Here is a 27096-nt window from a genome sequence, read left to right as displayed (position 1 = left end):
TCACATTTAGGGCCTTACATGACTCCAGCTCCAAATTTCTCAAAGACAGGCTCAGATGGTACCAGCCTGAGAGAACACTATGCTCGAGTACAGCCAGGAATGTAATTGTTCCTAATTTCAGGCTCTCTTCGTGGGCGGTAGAAGTTTTGTAGTTGGGGCCACTAACTCTGGAACTTCCTCCCCCACATATCAATCACTGCCGGATCTTTCATTCTTCAGAAAGACTCTGAAAACCTGACTTTTTAAAAACTAAGAGAGCATGCATCCCTCTGTATCACTGCAGTGCCTAGATGCTTCCGGGTAGTAGTCGCGCTTTATAAAAAAAAAATTCACATAACATGAATTAACAAAACTGAAGTTACACCATTGTATGGTGTTTTGTACCATGTTATACCTTAATGAAAACACTTTAAAAAAATGTCAGACCAGAAGGAAAGTTAGATGAATTTAAAGTTAGATGAATTGCCAAAAATATCCAGGGAGTCAACGTGGGCAATTTTGATTTTGCACTGTAGAGCATTTTCACCCAGATTGCTAAACCCCAGATGGTCTTCATTTCCCTCTCTTGACCGCATTTGGAAGTAAGTAGTAAACCCACTCCTATAAAAGGGAGTCATACTCCATGTCTCCTGGAACAGGCACATATCATGGAAATCTAAAAATTTGCCCCATTCCTCCTCCAAGATCATCCTAGAAATCCCCGCCACATTCCATACTACGAGTTTTATCTAAGTCTGGTTTGTCAAAATAGATTTGGGATTAGGGCACTGATTCATGGTCGGACTACCGTGGTCATTCAAGTTTGCTCCGCTTATAGTATGAGCCTCCCGCCTCAATCTACCACAGCAGTGTTCCTCGGGACTTGTTGGAACAGCCTGATACTTGGTTGGCTCCTCATCTGCCTTATATGGGGCCGGGGACAAAACGGGGAGGCTAGGTGATACGTCCCACCGAACTGTACCAGTTATCAATGCATCCTCCTCATATCTGCCAGGGCCTTCTGCCTGAAGTCAGTCCAATGTCCCTATCTCCCGCCCCTTGCAAGTGGTATTTCTATTTGTGGGAGTATCGTCCAATAACAAACAGTACTTGATCGTAATGAGCGTATTTACAGTAGGGATCATACAAGAGTCAATGGCCATTAGGCCATCAACTATATCTCTGTGAAAAAAACATACTTTCACTATGTTGTATGTCTTTCCGGGGATTGTTATTCTTTCAACTTGGGCAATGTCATCCCTACTAATAGAGTAGCAATGTCTGGTCTCCCGGAGCCAATGGGTAAGCTTGTTTTTGAGTGAATCTTGATCTTTCTTCCCCAGTAGCCCTGGTTAACGTAGGAACCTGCATGAGGAAAATTGCAGTCTCCCTCCTCGGACGCCAGTTTTAAATATAGAACCCGTTTTGGACCACCCCCCTGCTGGAAAGTTGAAAAGATTTCGTAATTGTGGGTTCACCTTCATCTATTTCCACCTCTACTTTTTCAATCCCTCTTTCCAAACCTCTGCTGTATGGGGCACTTAAAAAAAACTGGAGGTCTATCCCTCGCCAAAACTGGGCCATGTGATGAGTGGGAAGAAGAGTATCTGGGAGGGAGGATAGGGACAGGGGGAGTCCAATGTCTGTTATCAATGATTGGCTGGCGCACATGCACTGCAGGACAAGAGGGAGCACAGCCTGGGGACCACTTTCATGCGAAGTTGCCGCACATCTACCTGCTACCTTAGGTTGGGGGGCTGTGGTCGATGCCAGATCTTTACCTACCCTTCCCTCCAAACCCTCCACCACTTTTTTCAGGGCCGCTACCTCATGACCTCTATTATACCCCTTAAGTTTTGGAGCATGGATAAAACTTCCTAATTTGATACATCCAGCGGGGCCACACTGCACCCCTCTGCTCTATTATTTGCTACCGATAGGACATCAAACCTGTAGCAGCACTAGAGCGGTTTAGTCGCTGTGCACCCAGGGACTGCTCAGTTGGGCAGCGGTGCGGCTCGTCACTGTCCCTAAGTTGCCAGTTCCTGCACCAGCCCTAGTGCACTGGCGAGAGAATGTAAACAATTGTGGGATACGCTTGGCAGTTTTCCTCTTGGCAGGGGGTGCGTACAACCTCAATTGGGTTAACCTTGGGGCATTGGGGATCGAGGAGTTTTGGGGGTTAACAATTTCTTGGCATTCAGTCAACAACGTTTCACTCCTATCCATGACACTGTTACCAGTTTCCACAGATGGCAATTTCTTGACACTTGAAGACCCCTTCCCCCCTCCCTGAGCCTTCCTTTTTCCCATGGGAGCACAAAGAAACTTTTTAACACCCACAGGACTACAAAAAGAGATAATATCACAAGGTCCCAAAAAGTAAGTCAGCACAGAGGGGATCTTCTTCCAGTGGTGGGGATTAGTGGGTCAAGGGTACACCCAAAACAAGCGCCTGTCCAAAGTCAGTACAAAGCAAGATGCTGAGATATCAGGCGACAGGTCAAACTGGGGGGGGGCTTTCGGGGGCCTTTCAAGGGAACAAAGAGACAGAGAGTCAAAATAGTACCCGAAGACTGAAGGTTTGATGTTGTTCCCCACAGTAGCAAGGGCACTGTCCTACAGGACCAAGGGAGGTGGCCCTATCCTGCCTCCTCCTGTTGCTGATGGGCGCAGGACGGACCCGCCCTTGGCCTGGGCATGGCCTGCGTACGGCCCACGCTGCGGGAGCCCGGCGAGCGATATCAGTGTGACTGTGTTGTTGGCCCTGCTCCCTCAACTAGCGTTGCACTGCCTCCAGCACTGTGTGTTCTGGCCTCACGAGTCCTTCACAGCGACGCTGGTTTAGTCCAACGGGGACTGGTCCCCTTGGCTTTTGCCACAAAACAGCTGCAAATATAAAAGTTGCTCCCTGGAAAATGGTTGAGCCCATCCTGGTTTAAAGGGACTAGGGTGAGACCCAATGATAAAGCACAACACCAATTGGATGTGGGAGGGTACAATTGCATTGGGAGTGTTACTCAGTCAGAGAAAAATATCTGAACAAATGTGGCTGTGGGATACCTTAAGTGTAGTGGATTCAGAGAGGGAGGAAGTATCTTATATTCCAAAAATCTCTCACCCCTCCCCAAGCGACAAAAATCTTGGTTATCAATGTTTTTTGTGGCACTTCTCTGAACTCAGGCACACAAACATGGGAATGGCGCCAACAGAACCCCTGGTACATGTGGCCATGAATGGAAAGCAATTGTGTAACTTGGTGGTGAGCCCCAAATGAGCGCCCACAGACTGAGAATTGTTCATTAAAAAGGCCATCGCAAACCAGTTTATGGCAATTCATTCATGACTTGCGGACCGTCATCTTCATCGTACTGTTCAACCACCTTGTCCTTCCCTCTGTTGCATCTATCACCATGTCTCCCATTTCCCAGACCCAGGGCTTATGGAAATATGCTGCAAAAACACCAAGTGATGTGGCAGCTGTGAAGGAACTGTGGCATCTAGTCAGAAAAGGATATGGCTGCGCTCTTTTGTCTGTCAGCCGGGTTTTTATACTTACGGATAAATTTGATATGTAAGAAATCTACGTCGTTAATTAGAATACAGAAAAGTAGCTGCCATGTCTTCTTTTGGGGGAGGTGGCGCTGGACCACATTTTATGGTGTGTACAGGGCACAAGCCCTAAAAAAAGAAGTGGGGGGACTAACCTAGTTAGGTAGTATGCAAGTGACATCAGTTCGTGCAACATCACGGCGCGCGACATCACGGTGCATGACATCACACATGGCATCTGAGGAATTGATTTTATAGAAAGTGGCATCACAAGCCATGGCTTTATAGGAAGTGGTATCACAAGAAATGACATGAGATCTAAAGCCCTCACATATATGTTTAGCATGTCTATCATGTGGACGTTTGAGCGCATTGCGAGGATAACAGCACAGTGAGCTATGGAAGATGATTTGTGACTTCTACACCTTGCAATCCCCCAGTTTTATGTAACACATCCTGTACATTCATTTACAAACTTAAATTGTTTATTGTACATGTAATATGCAGGTGTTGATGTAAAGTGCTCTGACACCCTGCATTGTGATGAGTAGGGCTATACAAGAAGAAATAGTGTTACTTAAATTATTTCAACAACTCCTCAGGTGTAGTAAGCTCTATATAAATGCAATTTGCTTTGTGTAAATACTGGAAAAGACCAATACATCTGACATTCTTACAATGCATGCATATCTCCTAAAAAGGGACTGAACAAAGTGAAAAGCTGCCTCTCTTAAGTATGTGTGAAGTGCTAACAAGGTGTGAGCCTTTGTTTACCCTCCGCTTTATGTGCATCAGGTGTGAGGCTCTTGACTGCTCCCAGCCAAGAGACTCGAACAAAAGGAGGCCTGATGACCCCCTCAAATTTGGCCTTTGTTATGGGCCCAGCAGGAGTCGTTAATAAGAAAGCCAGGTCCCCGCCTGCGTGGTGTTGCCTGTTGCAGATGGAAAGCAGACAAAGTGCAGGCACTGCTGAAAGTGTCCCAGTGTTTGGAAATTACACCAGGACGAGATAAGCACATTATTCAGTGGGGCCTAAATTCTTGGCAGGGTGGACGGCATTCACCCTTTGAAAATAGTGTGTGGGAGCCGTCCACCCGCGTGTACCCCCAACTCCTGCCCTGGGTTTGTAAGATATTTGATGTCCTGGCAAATTTCACAGGTGTCAAAAATATTTTGCCTAGGCACTGTGCTGAGCAAGGGATTGCGTTTCCTGTTACACAAAGGAATTTGTGCCCCTGTTTTACTTTGGTGCACAAATGCCTTCATTTATAAATCTATATTATGTGGTGAGTTTACACTTGTACAGGGAAATTACCCGCTGAAATGTAGAGTAGACAGTAAAACGCAATTTCTATTTGAGCAAGTCTGCTGCTCTCTGAGGCGGGTTTGCAGGGGTTACACAGGGGTGTAGCTTCAGACGGGGTGTTTGGGGTGTTACACTCCCTACAAAATTGAGTCTGTAGCAAACAGCAGGGTACAAGTGCTTTCAGTCGGGTGTGGTGCAGTATCTGTTGGATTTCACCCAGGAGCTTTTTATATATATTTAGATATATTGTCCACGAGTATGAGAAAGGGAGAGGAGTAGTATGTACTCTTGCTGCCGACTCTGACCAAACTTTGCATTTTAAGGAAGCAAGGATTTGCAGTAAAGCAGCATGAAATGAGCAAAGCTGGTAATTATGTAAAAAGATGTGACTTTTATTTTTCAACGTGCACTTTATTCAAAAAAAATTTGAAACTGTGTGTGAAAAAAACGCTATTAAGCAGGATGAACATTTGACACAGTTTGGATTTCACATTTGCATTTTTGTCGCATGCTGGGTGCAGTAGTACCTTGCCCGAGTCACATAACTAATGGGATAAAGCACTGAATAATTAGCACTTCAACATTGCTCACCTGTGAACAAGGGCTATCTCTTGTCGAAACGCGTCAGGATTCACATACTGCCAATCGATTTGGAACAAATGCTAGCACGTCATTGAATCGTGGCTTCTTCATTCTTTGGTGAAGGAAAGTCTGGCCAGGGCGGCAGATGTAATGCCCTTCACCACCATGACAGACAGCAGGCCACTCACCAAAGTCAACATCAGACCGTATATCTGTCTTCAGGTCTTGAAGTGGGGGGATTGCACCCTCACAAGTTGGGAGGAGAGTAGAAGGGGTTTCCTCCGAAGGGAAAATGGACGAGTGCATCTTAAGCTGACACTCCGCCTGGGGAAATGTATTACAGCACATGGAAATGGAAACTGGAAAAAATCATAAACTTCAAAAAATGCACTCAAAAAGTGGACATAAGCCTATCTTAGTACATTTCCGACTTTCTGTCTGAACTATTGTGAGTCAGATCTGGAAGTTTGTAAATGATTTTAGGTAATCATACAAAAAAGATTTTACTATCTGGAAGAGGTATTGGTTGGAGGGATACCTTATTTTCACTTAAGTCCCTTAGTGTACAGTGTGGCGCTGCTCGTTCCCACAGTCTCCCTCAGGCAGAGTCGCTCAGTCAGTCACTATCATGACACAGAGTATTGCATTTTACCACAGACGCAGCCTGTAAACACTTACAATGACCTCACACTTCATGTGGCAGTTCCCGCCTTTCAGGCCGAATCTTTTAGTGTTGTTGTCGCAGTTCTCGCTCTCCTCCGAGGTCTGGTTTGGGAAGGAATCCTCCTGCGCAATGAGGAAAAGCAGGTCAGGGGTCGATATAGGAAGTTCACCTTTATTAATGACTGCCCTCTCCCCCATCCCAGAACCAGAGGTGAACCAAAATCGATCCAGCGTCCTCCCGCACTACCAGGTGTTACTAGTTTCCAGGCCCCCTGGCTTCAAACCTCTGCCCAGGTGACCTTGGCCTGATGTATATATATATATATATATATATATGTCGCTCCAAGTACACCAAGATACGAGTCACTCGTTGCGGGCGGGTGCCGAATGCGGTGGTGTACCGCACACGATATAGGCTCCAAAGATTCCTCCGTTTTCTGGAAGGAAAGAACGGCACTCACGGGGCTTCGTTTCAGCAGAATTTAATAATTTAATCCGAATGCAAACAGACGCGTTTCAGAATAGATCCTTCTTCAGTGTTTGCCTAACGCGCTGTGAGGCGCCATTAAAAAGAGTTACATCGATTAGCCTAGACACAAACAGGGGACTGGCGCATTTTCCATCATGAGCGCCATCTTGGAATGGTCAATTATGCAAGGTCTTTTTTAAATAAAGTTGATTGAATACAACATTTTAAGCATTCCACGAGACAATTCATAAACATGCTTGATTCTGTTATCATAACCTTGCCATGACCCATCAATTCATTGCATTTTTACCGTGGATCGGTTAATTGCACCAAACAAATTATGTTACATGTTTCCCTCGTTTGTCATTATTTAGCCGTGGATCGGCAGAAGCTTTCGATGTTCCAGGTTTTCACCAGTCAACATTTCAACGATCAATGATCACTTTAAATCACATAACAATTAGTTACCCAGATGAACTGTCAATTCTTCCCCACCATTTAACCCATTTGGGGACTTGGATTGGAGATCTATAATATATCGTGATTCAAGTCTTCGCAACTTCAGAACTCTGTCACCTCCCCTTACATCAAATGGAATGCAGTCTATGCTGAAGTACTGTAACAGATCCCTGTTACTATTGTGTTTAAGGGCAAAATGACGTGCCACGGGATAATTAAAATCTTTTTTGGCAATTGCACGCATGTGCTCTAAAATTCTAAGTTTCACACAATGTATCGTACTCCCTATGTATCTTAACCCGCAGGGGCATTTCAGGCAATAAACTGCGTGGGTGGTATTACAGGTCATGAACTTCTTGATTTTTTTAGGTGCTTTCAGGCCTTTGATCTCATACGTAAGCACCCTTTTGCTATACGCACAGGCCTTGCATCTCCCACAAGGGAAGAAACCCTTCATTTCACTAATGGTTCCCTGTTTAGATGGTATAGTATCCAGATGGCTGTGAACCAAGCTATCTTTGAGGGATCGGGCCTTTCTGAAGGTGATTAGTGGTCCTGCTGGAATGTCTGTGCCAATAATGGCATCAGTTTTCAATATGTGCCAATTTTTTCTCATTATTCGTCTTAGACTGTCGGCATCTTCCGAGAAGGTGGTTATCATACGGAATTTGCCGGTTTGATCATCACGGACCTTTTGCTGAAATAAGTCCTTTCTAGGTATTTTTTCTACCTTCTTGAGTGTATTCTCAAGGAGGCCTGAAGTATAGCCCCTTTCAATGAACCTATTTATGCTTGCTCTGGCTGCCAATTTAAAATCGTTTTCTTCAGAGCAATTCCTTTTCAGTCTAAGAAATTCCCCATATGGGATGCTGTTCTTCAGTTTTTGGGGATGGCTACTAGCAGCATGCAGCGTGCTATTTCCAGCAGTCGGCTTTCTATATAAGGCTGTTGTAATCTTCCCTCCCTGTATCTCGACTCTCAGGTCAAGATAGTTTACTGCCACCAAACTTATCTCGCCTGAGAATCGTAGATTGATCTCGTTCTTATTTAGATGTTCAATATATCTTTCTGCCTGATCCACCGTGCCATTCCATACCAGGAAAAGGTCGTCTATGTACCTATACCACGATATGACTTTATTAGTCCAGTCTGTGTTTTCTTCAGACCATGCCACCTGCTCCTCCCACCAGCCCACGAACAAGTTCGCGTAGCTGGGGGCGAAGCAGGTGCCCATCGCGGTACCCGAGATTTGCCTGAAGAGGTCCCCCTGGAAGATGAAGATGTTATTGTACAGACAGAATCCGATAAATTCCAACAACATCTGTGCGAGATGTTGTTGGAATTTATCGGATTCTGTCTGTACAATAACATCTTCATCTTCCAGGGGGACCTCTTCAGGCAAATCTCGGGTACCGCGATGGGCACCTGCTTCGCCCCCAGCTACGCGAACTTGTTCGTGGGCTGGTGGGAGGAGCAGGTGGCATGGTCTGAAGAAAACACAGACTGGACTAATAAAGTCATATCGTGGTATAGGTACATAGACGACCTTTTCCTGGTATGGAATGGCACGGTGGATCAGGCAGAAAGATATATTGAACATCTAAATAAGAACGAGATCAATCTACGATTCTCAGGCGAGATAAGTTTGGTGGCAGTAAACTATCTTGACCTGAGAGTCGAGATACAGGGAGGGAAGATTACAACAGCCTTATATAGAAAGCCGACTGCTGGAAATAGCACGCTGCATGCTGCTAGTAGCCATCCCCAAAAACTGAAGAACAGCATCCCATATGGGGAATTTCTTAGACTGAAAAGGAATTGCTCTGAAGAAAACGATTTTAAATTGGCAGCCAGAGCAAGCATAAATAGGTTCATTGAAAGGGGCTATACTTCAGGCCTCCTTGAGAATACACTCAAGAAGGTAGAAAAAATACCTAGAAAGGACTTATTTCAGCAAAAGGTCCGTGATGATCAAACCGGCAAATTCCGTATGATAACCACCTTCTCGGAAGATGCCGACAGTCTAAGACGAATAATGAGAAAAAATTGGCACATATTGAAAACTGATGCCATTATTGGCACAGACATTCCAGCAGGACCACTAATCACCTTCAGAAAGGCCCGATCCCTCAAAGATAGCTTGGTTCACAGCCATCTGGATACTATACCATCTAAACAGGGAACCATTAGTGAAATGAAGGGTTTCTTCCCTTTTGGGAGATGCAAGGCCTGTGCGTATAGCAAAAGGGTGCTTACGTATGAGATCAAAGGCCTGAAAGCACCTAAAAAAATCAAGAAGTTCATGACCTGTAATACCACCCACGCAGTTTATTGCCTGAAATGCCCCTGCGGGTTAAGATACATAGGGAGTACGATACATTGTGTGAAACTTAGAATTTTAGAGCACATGCGTGCAATTGCCAAAAAAGATTTTAATTATCCCGTGGCACGTCATTTTGCCCTTAAACACAATAGTAACAGGGATCTGTTACAGTACTTCAGCATAGACTGCATTCCATTTGATGTAAGGGGAGGTGACAGAGTTCTGAAGTTGCGAAGACTTGAATCACGATATATTATAGATCTCCAATCCAAGTCCCCAAATGGGTTAAATGGTGGGGAAGAATTGACAGTTCATCTGGGTAACTAATTGTTATGTGATTTAAAGTGATCATTGATCGTTGAAATGTTGACTGGTGAAAACCTGGAACATCGAAAGCTTCTGCCGATCCACGGCTAAATAATGACAAACGAGGGAAACATGTAACATAATTTGTTTGGTGCAATTAACCGATCCACGGTAAAAATGCAATGAATTGATGGGTCATGGCAAGGTTATGATAACAGAATCAAGCATGTTTATGAATTGTCTCGTGGAATGCTTAAAATGTTGTATTCAATCAACTTTATTTAAAAAAGACCTTGCATAATTGACCATTCCAAGATGGCGCTCATGATGGAAAATGCGCCAGTCCCCTGTTTGTGTCTAGGCTAATCGATGTAACTCTTTTTAATGGCGCCTCACAGCGCGTTAGGCAAACACTGAAGAAGGATCTATTCTGAAACGCGTCTGTTTGCATTCGGTTTAAATTATTAAATTCTGCTGAAACGAAGCCCCGTGAGTGCCGTTCTTTCCTTCCAGAAAACGGAGGAATCTTTGGAGCCTATATATATATATATATATATATATATATATATATATATATATATATATATATATATATATATATATATAATCTTTATTGCTTGATTAATTAAAATCATTGCAATCACAACATCTTATGTCTCCAAGAAAAACACATTTACATTACAAACAAAACATCATCTCATCACATAATACAAAAAACTGTCCCATAAATACAATTTAAAAACTAATCGATAAGGCCAAATCTAGCCACCTTGCATCGTTAATCACAGAATATTATACATTTTAAAGTGATGGTGTGCATTACATACTATTTCAATGGATATAGCAGAGAAATATTCTAACCAATTAACATTCATTTCCCCTTCCTTTCAAAGTGCTAATGAGCCAAAAATGCATCAGTTTGCTGCGATGATAACCCAGCTATTGTTACATTTCGAATTAATACCGTTGCAACAAAAATTATTAAGTAATAAAATGTATAAGCAGTTATAACTAATAGCACCAAGGACATAACATTAGAGGGGATCTGCCCTATATTAGACATTGTTTAACTGCCATTAGAAATTTTACCAGTTGACATATTAATGTAACCGATTCACCAGACAATGACATGATTAATGCCTGTCAGGCAGATCTCACGCCACTCATCAGAAAATAAGGTCTCAAACTAAACCTCTAAGATTAATCAGCTTCGGGCATACACATCTTATATGTACAAGAGTTTCCTGTGGCCATCCGCAAAATCTACAATTAGAATCCGGCCACTGTTTGATCCAAGATCGAGTGCCCTCCTTTGTTGGGTTTATACCCATACGTAGCCATACAAACATTTTTTTAAACTTTACAGAAAAGAAAACATTAAAATACGGCTGAACACGCAGGGATTGGTATGAATTGATCACGTACCATGCATAGTTTTTCTCAGCGAATGCAATTTTATTTAATTTAAACAATTCAACTTTAATATGCCTTTTTAAAATTAATTTATAGTTGGGCATTTTCAAAGCTGGCAGTTCAATTTGAAGGCCGATATCTCGAAAGGCAGTTAAAATGTAAGCTCTCCATTTAACCGCGTAAGCAGATTTATCAATTTCTTGCCAACAAGTATTCCCTAAAGATTCAGGGGCTGATGTTGACAATGCAGCCATACATTTTAGGAAAGATCCTTTTGTTACCAGGCACTGTCTTTGGAGACCGAATTCCAATCTAATTGCTGCTTGACACACTGACATGGCAATTCCAAAGGTTGCTTTAAAAACCTTAACAATCAATAAGTCAAGCACCTTCACATCTTTTCCTCTAGTAATCGGGGAACCATAAATGAGGGTAGGTTGTAACTTGGCTTTGATTACTTTAAGAATAAACTCATATGATTGACGGTTCAGTGATTTTTTTAAACATTTAAAAACATGGATCAATGTCACGGCCTTGGCCCTTAGATCTTTAAGGTTAAATTTAAAAGACATGTGATTGTCAAGTATCACCCCTAAGTATCTATACGTCTTAACAATATCAATTGTACCTGCTCTGACCTTCCAGGGATTAAACTTCTGTTTGACTACACCAATCTTCATCACTTTAGTTTTTTTAATGTTCAGTTCAAGGCCATTCTGCTGTATATATTCATCAAAGGCAGTAATAAGTCTTTGTAGGCCGATAGGGGTATGGCTCACAAGAATCGTATCATCAGCATACTGGAGGTAGCTAATTGGCACTCCCCCATCCTAGGAACATGCCCATTCACAACATCCAAATGCTGATAAAGGTCTGATAAAAATCAATTAAATAAGCAGGGGGCAAGAACACAGCCCTGCTTCAGGCCATTATATGTTCTAATCTTCCTTGATAAGGAATTGCCCTCCCCAATCTTAACTTGAACCCAAGTGTTGGTATACAGAAGTATAATAGCTTTCAATAATTTCTTTGATATTCCCAGATCTGACAATTTTTTCCATAATAAATTTCGAGGCATAGAGTCGAAGGGTGCCTTAAGATCAATAAAAGCAATATATAAATTTTGTTTATTCAAGACAGACTTCTTCGTAAGCAAGGTTAGAGCCAACAAATTAGTGATAGTGGATTGACCTTTCTGGAAGCCAGTGTGATTAAATGGGATAATTCTCTCCTTCATAGCCCAGTCTTCCAATTCTATTATGAGACAAGAAGCAAACACCTTTGCATATACATCAGTCAACGGGATTAGTCGATAATTAGCGGGGTTTGACACCGGGCCGCTTTTATAAATTGGCTGCACTATGCTACCTTGCCATGACTCCGGAACAACCCCTAATGTCAAAACTTCCCTAAATAAATTATGCAAAATGCCGACCCACAGATCACTATTAACATGAAACAGGGCATTCGGTAGCCCATTAGGTCCCGGGGCTCCATTTGCTCGTAGCCTGCGTAACAGGGCCAATACTTGATTACAGCTTGTAATTTCTAAATCTAAATTTGGATCAGGACTAGAATCAATACCATGATCATTAGGGTTCAAATCGAGACACTCTCCATTCCCCGCATTGATTAGTGCTATATTATTTACCACACCTAAAGCAAATGTGTCTGGGTGTTTTCCCACCCGACCCGATACACCATACATATTGGTTTTAAACATTCACCCAACTGGGTTCAGGTATATTTACAGAAAAAGCCCTACAGCCTCCCCTTTCGAGGTTATTAATAACCCCCCAAATTTTTTTGCATTATTGTGCTTAGTGGCGGATAGTAAGCTATTCCATAGCCCAGTTTCATATTTAAGTTTTGCTTTCCATATTTCTTGTTTGTAGGTCTTCTTAAGTTCCTTCAGGTTTTCTTTATACACTGGGTAGGTCTGACAAAATCTACAGGCGTATGCTTCACGGACAACTCTGTTGAGTACTTTCTTTAACTTTATTAGTTTGGGGGAAAACCATATTTTATGAATATTCAGATTGGTGGTAATTTTCCTAGTCTTTTCAGTTGAAAATTTCCCCACGATAGACTCTGTGATAAAATTCCATTTATGAATCATGGATACCCTGATCACTTTCCTTAATCAATGCCTCAGCTGTTTGCATAATATCCTCCTTTTTGGCTTAATTCCATACCAGCCTCTTCAGGTTATATGCAGAACATACTGTGTTGGGAAGATCCTTAGATTTTAGAGGACATTCTACCCAAAAATTAAATTTTACAACCTGGGGGTTGTGATCACTTTCTGGCTGGCCGATTACCTTATATTCAGACAAATGTAATCTCAAATTGTCTAAAATAAATGTATAATCGATAATTGAACCTTGCTTAGAGTTCTTAAATGTGGGAGTAGATCTAGATTTTTCTTTTAACTGGCTGGTTCCAGCCTCAGACATAATGTCACAGCAATCCTTAGCTAAACCTCCTGATTTTTAGTTAGATTCTGAATACCGAATTAATTGCAAATTAAAATCACCTGATACTATAAGCTAGCATCTGGATATTGAAGTATTAATACACTCAGTACATCCCGAAGGATATACAGCTGTGCAGACTTATTTTTACTAGCACTCAGGTACACATTAAGAAAAACTAACCTTAACTCAGAGGTATTTACCACAAGGCATTGTAACCAACCCAAATTAAAATCTACCACTTCCACAGCTAGGTTTAAATTAGCCGCGATATAACACGACAATCCACATTTTGCACGGCCACATTTATTGGTTTTTACTGCCGGAATACTATATTCATTAAATCCGGACAAAGGAGTCATTTGTTCACACCATGTTTCTTGGAATAATAAAAATGCAAATGAATTTAAACATGATATTGTATCTGGATCAGACAATAAATGATGCAGACCGTGGACATTCCAGGAGCATAGACTTATTTCATTTATATTATCTTCAGTAGCTCCGGTTGTTCAATTACTGTCTCCACGGGGCACCTTTGCCAATGATGCTGGCAACCAAGACCAGTCCTCCATTCGCACATTGTTTTTAGGTAACCACTCGCAAAGACGACCTCCTGACTGGGTATTGGAAATCAACAAACCAGAGCTGCAAGATTGGTTATTTGATGGACCCACTGCACCTCTAAGCACTGGATTTGACTTTTTACTTTCAATAATTTTACAACCCATATCCATCTTAAGGGCCAATACCTTCAAGATCAGGGGATAAAAGATCGGGGGATATTGTACACTGGCCCAGATCTCGATCTTGATTCCACAGTCCATAAAATTCAACCTAGATCCTAAAAGTTTGGTAACAATATCACTCGAGGACCAAGTTGTAATAGTGAACTCCCGAGGAGTGTTGGGCTGTACCTGTCTAAATTGTACTGACACCAAATCAGAAGTTTTAATAAATGCATACAGTCACTGTCCTACTGCCTTAATGATTGCAGTCTCAGTCACTGCCCTGCTGCATATAGTCACAGTCACTATCCTACTGACTTAATGCAAGCAGTCTCAGTCACTGCCCTGCTGCACTGATGAATGCAGTTTCATTCATTGCCATGCTGCATTGATGAATACAGTCTTAGTCACTGCCCTGCTGCACTGATGCATACAGACTCAGTTACTGCCCTGCAACTAACGAATGCAGTTTTGGTGATGCCATGCTGAGTGATGAATATAGTCTCAGTCACTGCTTTGTTGCATATACAGTCTCTGTCCCTTTCCTGCTGTGCTGATTTAGTCGCAGCTATGCTGTGCTGATGCTTAAAGTCTCAGATACTGTCCTTGTATGCTGATGCACTCAACCTCAGTCACTGCCCTGATGCTTACAGTATCAGTCATTGCCCTACTGAACACATACATGCAGACTGAGTCACTGTCCTCCTGTTCTGATGTGTGCTGTCTCAGTGGTTGCCCTTCTGCGCAGATATAGGCAGTCTTAGTCACTGCCCTGCTGCATATAGCCTCAGTCACTGCAGCTGCATACAATCACAGTCACTACCCTGCTGCACTGATGCATGCAGTCTCAGTTACTGCCCTGTAGTTCTAATGCATGAAGTCTCAGTTACTGCTGTGTGGTGCTAATGCATGCAGTTTCAGTTACTGACCTGTGGTGCCAATGCATGAAGTTTCAGTTACTGCCTTGCTGCATATACATCTTAGCCACTTCCCAGCTGCGCTGATGCATGCAGTCTCATTTACTGCCTTGCTGCATATAGCCTCAGTCACTGCAGCTGCATACAATGACAGCCACTTCCCAGCTGCACTGATGCATACAGTCTCCGTTACTGCCTTGCTGCATATAGCCTCAGTCACTGCAGCTGCATAAAATCACAGTCATTACCCTGCTGCACTGAGGCATGCAGTCTCAGTTACTGCCTTGTTGCATATAGCCTCTGTCACTGTAGCTGCATACAATCAGAGTCACTACCCTGCTGCACTGATGCATGCAGTCGCAATTACTGCCTTTGATGGAGCAAAGTTTTGTATAAAAGAAACTTTCTTGTATGCAATCCTCTCAACATGTAATCACGTAACCAATCTGTTTTGTAAATACTAATATTGCATTACACGCGACATACTGTATCTAGGGGAAGCTTTTATATGTGTATTACTAACAAGTAACCCGAGTGTCTTAAAATGGGCGCCAAAAACGCGGGAACTTCACTGCGCATGTGTCTACTGCATCTACGTAGTATGACGTCTTCCATGCTTGAGGGGAAACTTTGCAGCAGGGCAATAGCTCTTAATATGGCCCCTTGAAACTCACATGATAAGGCGCATGCTATTGCTTGAACTAAACCTTGCAAGTTCTACTAATTACTAATGTGAAAGACATAAATAAGTAAATGGGATTAGAGTAGTGATAAGTGGTATACAGTGAATTCATTTATTTCTGTATTCTAACATGTCTTTCTCTGACTTTATTATTAGTTCGTATTTGGGCCTCGAAGGGTGACTGAAATCCCTACCCCACCTGACTTGCGCGCAGGCGCACAGAAACCTGCCGGAAACCATGACGGCACAGTTGAAACACAGCCAAGGCCACACTGGACAGAGACGTCCGAGAACTCAACCTATTGACCCGGACAAAGGAAGAAACTTAAAATAATGTTTCAAAATGTATTGATCATAATATAATGTGAAATGCGGGTGGGAATAAAGCTTTGGGAAAGTAAATTAAGGGGCGGAAACATAGAACAATGATCTTAAGAAAAATATTACTTTTAATATGGTGTGATGAACTCACCTATTTGCCTTGTCCAATCAGAATAGGGGAAAACACAATATTGAAACATTGGGGGGTGGTACACGAACAGAGAATAGTATAATAGTGGTAAGTTAGTTAGATGTCACTGTCTGAATCTGACCCGACACGTATGCTGCCACAGACGCTGTCCGAGACGCTGTCTCAGACCTTACAGATGCCAGAGACCCTGCTCGAGAGACCGAAATACTGATCGATAAACCAATCATCTAGAAGGGGAGTTGCGGAAGAAAGATCGAGGAGAGTAGTGCCAGAGAAGGGTGCTACGCTGGCGTTGCACTTAGAAGAGGTCACCTCTGGCCCATGGCCCATCTTCAAGGAGTTGGGTTCATCTATCACCTTAGGTAAATACAATTCTGTCAAACCTGCCTTTGTACCTGCTCTCTCTTTCCTCCCTTTTCAGGTACTGTCATCACAATATTTTATTGAGACTTATTATTGATCTAAGCTTGATTTCGTTCCTGAATGAAACTCGATGTTAGCATTCTAATTGATCTTCGACTCACAAAATTATTGATTAGATAAAGATTTCAAAACTTTTCGAGTTTGTGGTTATTTCAAGGGTAAAGTTAATGTCATTTCTACTTTAAACTAACTCAGCAACCTGATTCATTGAGCAAAGGAAATTTATTGACAAGGAAATTGAGTTGGTAAGATTTGGTAAAGGTGAATATCTAATTACAGGTAAATCACAAAATTGATGACAGCAGGTTTTTACTAGCTTATTTGTATGAATGTTATGGGCCCAAGTGAGTATATGGTATGTGTGAGTAACCCAAGTTAGTAACCCGCTCAGTTTTTACTTGGCAGCAGAGGCATGGTTAGGTTCTAGTTAGTTAGGTGGAAATATTGTGGATTGAATTATTGATTTATGTATTAACCAAACCCGTTTGTATTTGGTTTTTTGTTGTCTGGAAATTCCCGGGAATATTAAATGGCTGGTGGCGAATGGAAGCCACACTGCAGTGAGGTAACTTGTCTGGATCAAGAAGGTGCTGAAAGTTATGCAGGACTAGAAGCACTGATTTAGGGATTATTTTCTTTTGCATAAAAGTGAGAGTAATTGGTAGCAAAAGAGTTCGCTGGTGAAACTTTGGTCTTATATCACCTAGAAAGGGTAATACTGAAGGAGTAACAGGTTCTTCGATGCTCGTGTGAAGGGTAAACGGAAGGGTTTTACTCGTAGTGTGTGAAGAGTAAACGGAAAGGTTTTACTCGCAGCAAAATAAATAGACTATTCTTTGAATTTAGAGGATCAGACAAAGTAGCGAATGTTTCGATGTTGTTAATTTATGACAATTGCACCAAAATTGTGAGAAAATATGTTTTCTTATTACCTTGTAAAGGAGGGTTCAGTTGCCAGTGCTGCACTGACGTCACAGAGGGCCATGCTGGGATTGGTTGGAACAGCGGGCGTGTGACTAACACGAAGAATTGTAAAGGAGGGGTCAGTAGAAAGGAACGATACTGACGTCACTGAGAGTCACGCTAGTATTGGTTAAACGCATAGCAAAACAGAATCTGATTGGTTAGGAGAATAAGAAGTGTGAGAAGTTGGCCTGATATATGCTGTTCACTAGTTATAGTGGGCACCCTGTATCAGTCCAAACAACCCCTTATGGTGAATAGGTTAAAGACAACCTTTATTGAAAGCTATCCTAGTGGTAGCTATGGAAAGCAGCCTTCAGGGTAAGTCTTGAAGGAATGTAAATCAGCTTGTTTTACCAGTCTATAATCTCTTGAATGACCAAATGAAAGGACAACTACACCAGGTATATATATAAAATATATGTATTTAAGGTAAAACACACCCCTCTAGTCTCTTTATGACACTGGAGTTCGAAGTACTTAAATTACAAGTTAGCCATCAACAGTAATAGCACAAATACACGTTTGGGCCCTAGGGGCGTACAAAACCATATACCAATAAAGTAGTAGAAGAACCACGACTGAACTAGACACAAGGCCTAGAGCCTGTAGAATCGCTGGGACCCCAAGGTAGTGACACAGGGGACCCACGGGGACCGTGTGCAGTGTGTGAACACAGCCACGGGTTCCCGTTAGCTTCTATGGGCAATGTCGAGGTTGGAAATTTATAGATTAGGGACACTTAGAAATGAGTCAGGACCAAACCCTTTTGGACTTAGGAAGTTCTAGGACTAGCACTCACGGGAGCACCGGAGTACTCGTGTTACCACACCCAGGGAAGCCGGGTGCATAGGTGTCTTTTGGTGTCGGGTCGTGTCGTCGATTTCAATGGAAGCTGGCGAAGAAGTGCTGCTGCCGTGAAGAGGAGAAGTGTCCGAAGCGATCCAAGCCTGGATCTAAGATGGAAGGAACCTGAAAGCAGAGGAAACAGAGTCTGGATCACTTACCAGTGACCAAGGGCACAATAGACCGATGCCCAGAGATGTCGGGTGCTTCAGGTGAGTTGATGGGTGTCTTGACTCTTCAGCCACGAGGTCCAGGAGGTGCCGATGACAACCAGGAGCTGGATTCGAGCTGTACCACAAAGTCTGTCGAGTGCTGCGGTGTCGGCGGCCAGATTGGACCCAACAACCCATGGCAAAGGCAAGTCACCTGGTATCAGAGAAAGGACGGCGGTGCAGACCAGCAAGGTCTGGGGGACTCACCCAGCGAGGGTAAGTCAGGGCACGTCTGGAACAACCAGGAAAGCCCAATCAGAAGAGGAGTTGCCTTCGTGGGGACCTACTAGCCAACGGGCTAGCGATCGCGAAGGAGCCTCGAGCGGTCGCACTGGAAACTGGCCCACGGGTCACTCGTGGAGTGGAGGCCAGCAACATTCGGTGCAGGACATGCTCAAGGCTGGGGTTACTCGGAGCCCAAAGCACAACTTCGAGGAAGACCAGGAAGATGATGGTGCTGCAAAAGTTCACGGTGTCCAGGGGTCATGTTTCCACGTCACCCACAATAGCCACGGGCTTCAGCTTTGCTGTGGACTCAGGGTAGCCTCGGGGAAGTCTGGAAATCCACCTCTGGGAATGCAGAGACTTCGGCGTCCGGCGGAACCTTCAGAATTGCAGACCGGACAGTTGCTTCTTTGGTGCCTGCCAAGCAGGGGAGTCACTCTTTGACCCCAAGGGAGATTCCTTCAGTCTTCTAAGCAAAGTAGAACGTCGAAGGTCCAAGATATATACTGCAGAGTTTTGTAAAGGATAATCTAAAGTCTCAAGGATTGGGTTCCCATACTTACACAAAGTTTGGGGGTTGGACATACTCTAGGGACCCACCTATGGCAGGGTTTGGAAAGAGGGGTGGTTACACCCATTTCCTTTGTCCAGTTTCGCGCCAGAGCAAGGACAGGTAGCCCCTGCAACCGGTTTGAACTGGACTATGCACAGGGACACCATGTGTGCCCCCAGTGCAGGACTTCAAAGCACCAGAGAGTGCTCCCGCCCAGCTCCAATACACATCTGCCTGTCTGGGGAGGTGGTTACACCTCCCTGGGACAGGAAACCTATTGTCCAGGCCTCCCCTGCCGGAGTTTCGGTCAGCAGCAGGAGGCCAGACCTGCGTCTGTGGCAGAGGCATCCATTTTGGGATGCCAGGGCTTTAGAAAGTCTTTACCGGGTAGACCAGTGTGAACATGTCTCTCCCTCTAGAAGGGTGGAATGTTACCCCACTGCCAGAACTGGCGGGGGAGGGTAGCATTCCAAAGTGTTTGACACCAAACACGACATGTTTCCGTGCAGCCAACCCAAAGTTCGCATTTACCGCGAGGTTATAATGCACTTAAGAGTATATGGTCAGGCTGCACCACAAACAGCATCAGAGGAGGTACTCCGAATGCTGCAGAGGGGCTCTGCTCATGCAGGGGCACCCTCTCACATAAAAACCAAGCACTCTGCCTTCAGGATTGTTAAGGCCTGCCATAGAAGTGACTTATAGGTTTTATATGTGTGTGCAATGGTAGTGATATAGGTAGCCTATACCACTGTAAGGGGTGCAAGCACCACCTTACCCAGGCTGCAGTAGCAGACCTGTGGTGTCATTTTGGAGTGTTTCCCATGGGTGGCATAATACATGCTTCAGCCCCTGGTAGGCCTCTGAGGTACCTATGCCCTAGGTACATAGTATACCATATACTAGGGGCTTATAAGGCTACAGAATCCAATTAGAAATGTACCTAATGTGCATGGAAACCATTTTAGAGAGGAAGCAGCTAGGCTGGGGTCCTGATTAGCAGGGCCACTGCCAGACTAAGGTCGAAAAACAGTGAAACACCAGCAAGAAGTGGGGGTACCCATGTGAAGCAGATCCTACTCTCCTACACAACCCCCCCCCCCCCAAACGCAGGGACATTAAACTAACCTTGACCAGTTGAGTGTTCATGTTCTAAGTGGAAATACCTAGAGTCCATCTGCATTGGCATGGTTACTCCCAGGTCTATGTTCCACTGTAAAGTCCATCCCCTGTAGGGAAATGGACCACATAAGCAGTTTGGGGTTTTCACCCTTCATTTGTTTTAGCCATAAGAGGGGCTTATGGTCTGTCTGAACAAGGAAGTGAGTACCAAACAAGTATGGCCTCAACTTCTTCAGAGCCCAAACCACAGCAAACGCCTCCCTCTCAATGGCTGACCAATGTTTCTCTCTAGGGGTCAGCCTTCTGCTTATGAAAGCTACTGGCTGATCCTGACCTTCATCATTCAAGTGTGACAGTACAGCCCCTACCCCCAATTCAGATGCATCTGTTTGGACAATGAACTTCTTGGAGTAGTCAGGACTCTGCAGAATGGGAGCAGTGCACATGGCCTGCTTCGGGTCATCAAATGCCTTTTGACAGCTAGCTGTCCACTAAACCTTTTTTGGGAATATTTTTAGAAGTTAAGTCATTCACGGGTGTCACTATTGATCCATACCCCTTGACAAATCTCCTATAGTACCCAGTCAGGCCTAAGATGGCTCTCACCTGAGTCTGGGTAGTTGGAGCAACCCATTCCATGATGGTCTGGATTTTGCTCTGTAGTGGTTGAACCTGGCCTCCACCTACAAGGTGGCCCAGGTACACAACCTGACTCTGCCCTATCTGGCACTTAGTAGCCTTGATAGTTAGGCCTGCTATTTGCAGGGCCTCCAAAACATTCCTCAGGTGGACCAGGTGATCATCCCAGGGTGGAGCTAAAGACAGCAATATCATCTAGATATGCTGCGCTATAGTCTTCCAGGCCTGTAAGGACTTGATTCACCAACCTTTGGAAAGTGGCAGGTGCATTCTTCAAACCAAAGAGCATTACCACAAACTGATAGTGCCCACTAGGGGTAGAAAATGCTGTCTTTGGCTTTGCATCATCAGATAGTCTAATCTGCCAGTAGCCAGCTGTCAGGTCAAAGGTGCTTAGAAACTTGGCTGAGGACAAAGTATCTATTAGCTCATCTGCCCTGGGGATGGGATGGGCATCAGTCCTAGTGACTGCATTGAGACCCCTGTAATCTACAAAAAACTCATTACTATCTTGCCATCTCTGGTGTGAGGTTTAGGTACCAGGACTACTGGACTAGCCCAAGGGCTAACTGAGGGTCCAATCACTCCCAAATCCAACATCTTTTGGACTTCTGTCCTTATACAGTCCCTGACATGGTCATGTTGCCTGTAGATCTTATTATTCACAGGCAGACTGTCCCCAGTGTCCACTTCATGAGTGCACCAGGTGGTCTGACTTGGAGTCAGAGAAAACACATGTCTGTACTGGCTGAGAAGGTTTCTGCAGTCAGTTTGCTGCTGGGCAGTGAGGCTGCCTGCCAAGGCTACACCATCAACTGACCCATCATCAGGGTTCTGAGAAAGCAGGTCAGGGAGTGGGTCACTCTCTTCCTCCTGTCCTTCATCAGTAGCCATGAGCAAGCCCTTGTCTGCCCTGTCAACATATGGTTTAAGTCTGTTGACATGAAGTACCCTATGGGGGCTCCTAGGGGTTCCAAGGTCTACCAAGTAGGTAACCTCCCCTTTCTGCTCAACAATCATATGGGGGCCACTCCATTTGTCCTGGAGGGCTGCTGGGGCCACAGGCTCCAACACCCACACTTTCTGTCCTGGCTGGTAAACAGTCAGTACAGCCTTTTGGTACTACCAGGATTTTTGCAGTTCCTGGCTAGCCTCAAGGTTTTTGGTTGCCTTTTTCATATACTCAGCCATCCTGGAGCGGAGACCAAGTACATAGTCCACTATGTCCTGTTTGGGGGGCTTGCGGGGTAACTCCCATCCTTCCTTAACCAGACACAATGGACCCCTGACAGGGTGACCAAACAAAAGTTCAAAAGGGCTGTAACCAACCCCCTTTTGTGGCACCTCCCTGTACGCAAATAAAAGGTAGGGCAAGAGTATGTCCCATCTTCGCCTAAGCTTTTTTGGGAGTCCTTAATCATGCCCTTTAAGGTTTTGTTGAACCTTTCAACTAAACCATTGCATTGTGGGTGATAGGGTGTGGTGAACTTGTAGTTCACTCCACACTCCTTCCACATAGCAGTCAAGTAACTAGACATGAAGTTTGCACCCCTGCAGATACTACCTCCTTAGGAAAGCTTACTCTTGAGAATACACCCAAGAGAGCTCTTGCCACCACAGGTGCTGTGGTGGTCCTTAGGAAAATTGCCTCTGGGTACCTGGTGGCATGATCCACCACCGCCAGTATAAATCTGTGCCCAGATGTGGTTTGAGAATCCATAGGACCAACAATGTCAATCCCAACCCTCTCTAAGGGAACCCCCACCACAGGTAGTGGTATCAGGGGGGCCTTTGTGGTTCCACCTGCCTTGCCACTGGCTTGGCAGGTCACACAGGAGCGACAAAACTCCTTAATGTATTCAGACATGTGGGAACAGTGAAAGTGATGGACAAATCTGTCCCAAGTCTTGTTCTGGCCCAGGTGTCCTGCTAGGGGAATATCATGGGCTAGAGTCAATAGGAAGCCCCTAAACGTAAGAGGTATAACCAACCTCCTGGATGCACTAGGCTTGGGGTCTCCACTCTCTGAGTAAAGGAGTCCATCATCCAAATAAACTTTATGGGTGCCACTAGCATTCCCAGCAGCCTCATCAGCAGCTTGCTTTCTGAGGAGTTCAAGAGAGGGGCAGGTTTTCTGCTCCTGGCTCATATCAGATGTGGAAGGGCCCCCTGTCCCCAAGAACTCAACCTGGTCAGGTTCAAGCTCCTCTGGGACAGTTCCTTCTTCAGGCACAAGATCATCTCCCTGAGGAGACTGATCAGCATTCTGAGTCAGGTGGGAAGGCTCTGCCTTAACCCTACTGCTCCTCCTCTTGTGAGGCACCTGGTCCATTTTTCCAGAATCCAGGGCCTGTCCAGATTTAGACATTTTGGCCTGTGACCTAGTCACAGCAAAGACATGAGCAGGGATCCCTAACATTTCTGCATGTGTCCTGAGCTCCACTTCAGCCCAAGCCGAAGTCTCTAGATCATTGCCAAGCAAGCACTGTACTGGTAGGTCTGCACTTACCACAACCTTCCTAAGGCCAGTTACCCCTCCCCAGGAGAAGTTAACAACTGCCAGAGAATGGTCTGTTCTAACATGGCTAGCATTGGTCACTTGGTACATTTCACCAAGTATAATCTGCCCAGGTTCCACAAGATCTTTTGTCACCATTGTGACACTTGCTCCTGTGTCCCTGAATGCCCAAGCTTCTACTCCATTTATTAAAGGCTGTTGTCTGTTTTTGCCCAGATTACTGGGACTCACAAAGGGGAACATATCTATGCCCCCATCATAGACAAGCACAGCCTGAGTTGGAACTCTGACTAGGCCAGAGTTCATCTCAGAACCCAGGGTCAACCCTACTACACCCTTATTCTGGACATTACCACCACCTATTGTAGCTGTACTAGGGGGAACAGTTGCCTTAGCGACATGACTCCCCATTTGAAGAATATTTTTGGGGCCCTTGAGAAGACTTCTGGTCTTTACTCTTGTCCCCACCCTTGTCAGAGTTCTTAGAATCCTGCTTCTTTGGGTCACCACCTTGGTTCTGTACCTTCTGCCTCACCCTGGTTCTGACCCATTTGTCTGCCTTCTTTCCCAATTCTTGGGGAGAGGTCAGATCAGAGTCTACTAGTGTGAGAAGGTGGCCTGATATATGTAAATAAATGTGTTTGTACATGTATAGCGCACTGCCACCCCCAACGGGGGCATCCTGGCGCTTTTACTCATACCGCTGTGGAACCCTTCCTGGCTTTCCATGTGAGGTGTCCACTCCTGGGCACCCCCATGGTGAGGCCAGGCATCCCAGCGCTGTTGGGGCCGTTGTGGAGATTAAGCAAGCTATTGCCCAGAGTTGCAGCGTGGGACCCATGATTAGAATAGGCACTGAGGCGAGAATATCCGGTCCGCGGAATTTATAGCCCGAGACCCTGCCGTGACGGGAATCGAACCCTGGTCCCGGACCAGTGCTCTGCATCGAGGTCTGCCACTCTAACCATTGAGCCACAATTCTCCACTTATATGCTGTCCACTAGTTCTAGTGGGCACCTTGTATCAGTCCAAACAACCCCTTATGGTGAATTGGTTAAAGACAACCTTTATTGAAAGCTATCCCAGTGGTAGCTATGGAGAGCAGCCTTCAGGCTAAGTCTTGAAGGAATGTAAAGCAGTTTGTTTTACCAGTCTATAATCTCTTGAATGATCAAATGAAAGGACAACCACACCAGGTATATATTCAAAATATATGTATTTAAGATAACACACACCCCTCTAGTCTCTGTATGAGACTGGATTTCGAAGTACTTAATTTACAAGTTAGCAATCAACAGTAATAGCACAAATACACGTTTGGGCCATAGGGCGTACCAAACCATATACCAATAAAGTGGTATAAGAACAACGACTGAACTAGACACAAGGCCTAGAGCCTGTAGAATCGCTGGGACCCCAAGGAACCACCCAAGGTATGACACAGGGGACCCACGGGGACTGTGTGCAGTGTGTAAACACAACCACGGGTTCCCGTTAGCTTCTATGGGCAAAAAGTGGGGGTACCCATGTGAAGCAGATCCTACTCTCCTACAACCAGGTACTGGTGCAACAGCTGATTTGGACAGTTTTTAAGGATCTGCTCCTTCATTATCAGATTGTACAATCCTATGAAGTCACACACTTTACTGCCCAATAACCAACCTTCCAGAGCCTTAGCAGCACAGTCATCAAAGTCAACCCAGTCTTGATTTTGTGCTTTTTGGGTATCTCTGAACTTTAACCTGTATTGCTCAGTGGTTAGACCAAACCCCTCTATTAGTGCACTTTTCAAGACCTGGTCATCATCAGCATCCTCTTCTCTTACAGTGAGGAGCTTATCTCTACCTTTGTCTGCAAAGAAGAGCCATAAGATTGTTGCCCACTGACCTTGAGGGTCCTTCTGTACTTTACAGGCCCTCTCCAAGGCAGTTATCCATTTGTGGATGTCATCCCCACTCTGGTAGGGAGGGACAATCTTACTTAGGTTTCTATGGTCATAAAACCTCTCCCTATCTCTAGGGAAATTGCTGCCACCAAGGGACTCTAGTCCCTCCTTTTTACTAGCTCTATAGAGCTCTAGGGCTTCCCTATCTAGGGCCATCTGCTGCTTTCTGAGGTCAACTTATCTTGCTCATACTTCAGCAGTCTCTCTCTCCTCTCCTGGGAGGTTTCCCTCCCTCTATGAGAAGAAACAGAGGTCCCTACAGATGAGGTAGACTAGACAGATCCCCTTGAGAGAGATCTATCCCTTCTAACCCTACTTTCAACTCTTCCAGGAGGAACAAAGAGGGGAGCATTATTGTCATCCTCCTCATCCTTATGCAGGGGAGCTGGGTTCACCAGATCCTGATCATTGTCATCAGTCTGGTCAGCAGTAGAGGTGGGGTCAGGGGAGTTTCCACCCCTAGGCCCACCCTCAACTGCTGTCCCACCCACTCTGCCTACCCCTTCAGACCCACTAGGTACTGGGAGATCATCCGGCTTGAGTATCTGTATGAAATGCTGGGTGGTTGGGCTTTTGCCCGTCTTCATCTTCCTAATGGAACATAAGGCCCTAAGCTGTGCAAAGGAGAGATCCTCATATTTATAGGGGAGAAACCCACTGGTTTCTGGCAGGGACCCACTGGTTCCTGGCTGACTAGACATTACTAATGTGGTGTGGTGTATTGCACTACCTACACTAGTGTGGCCTACTAAACTCTCTTGAGTTGTAGAAAGGGTGTGCTATCCCTTACCACACAACTCTAAGTTCAGTAGAACTTACTGTATACTAAACTTGATATTATATGTACCTAAGGTACCTTTAGTGGTTTTCAGTTGATCAATTCAATTGAGATTATCTGGTAAAACAATAGCAAGCTGGAATCCCACATGCTGCACGCCAATGTGAGAAGTTGGCCTGATATATGCTGTCCACTAGTTATAGTGTGCACCCTGTATCAGTCCAAACAACCCCTTATGGTGAATAGGTTAAAGACAACCTTTATTGAAAGCTATCCTAGTGGTAGCTATGGAGAGCATCCTTCAGGCTAAGTCTTGAAGGAATGTAAAGCAGATTGTTTTACCAGTCTATAATCTCTTGAATGACCAAATGAAAGGACAACCACACCAGGTATATATTTAAAATATATGTATTTAAGGTAAAACACCCCCTCTGGTCTCTTTATGAGACTGGAGTTCGAAGTACTTAAGTTACAAGTTAGCCATCAACAGTAATAGCACAAATACACGTTTGGGCCCTAGGGAAGTACCAAACCATATACCAATAAA

The 27096-nt window shown here is 44.5% G+C and overlaps 1 protein-coding gene across 1 annotated transcript in view; it reads right to left on the bottom strand.

The window, feature by feature from the left end:
• The window catches only part of LOC146832993 (coiled-coil domain-containing protein 159-like), a 704530-nt gene that overhangs the window by 307250 nt on the left and 370184 nt on the right, over positions 1-27096 (bottom strand). The window contains exon 4 of the mRNA XM_085599880.1: positions 6098-6205. Coding sequence (XP_085456006.1) covers positions 6098-6205 — 108 coding nt within the window. The remainder of the gene's footprint in view (positions 1-6097; positions 6206-27096) is intronic.

This window comes from Triturus cristatus, chromosome 4_2 (genome assembly GCF_964204655.1).
Source record: "Triturus cristatus chromosome 4_2, aTriCri1.1, whole genome shotgun sequence".
Classification (NCBI taxonomy): Eukaryota; Metazoa; Chordata; class Amphibia; order Caudata; family Salamandridae; genus Triturus; species Triturus cristatus.
The sequence above is the reverse complement of the archived record's forward strand: the minus strand, read 5'-3'. Positions and strand labels throughout refer to the sequence as shown.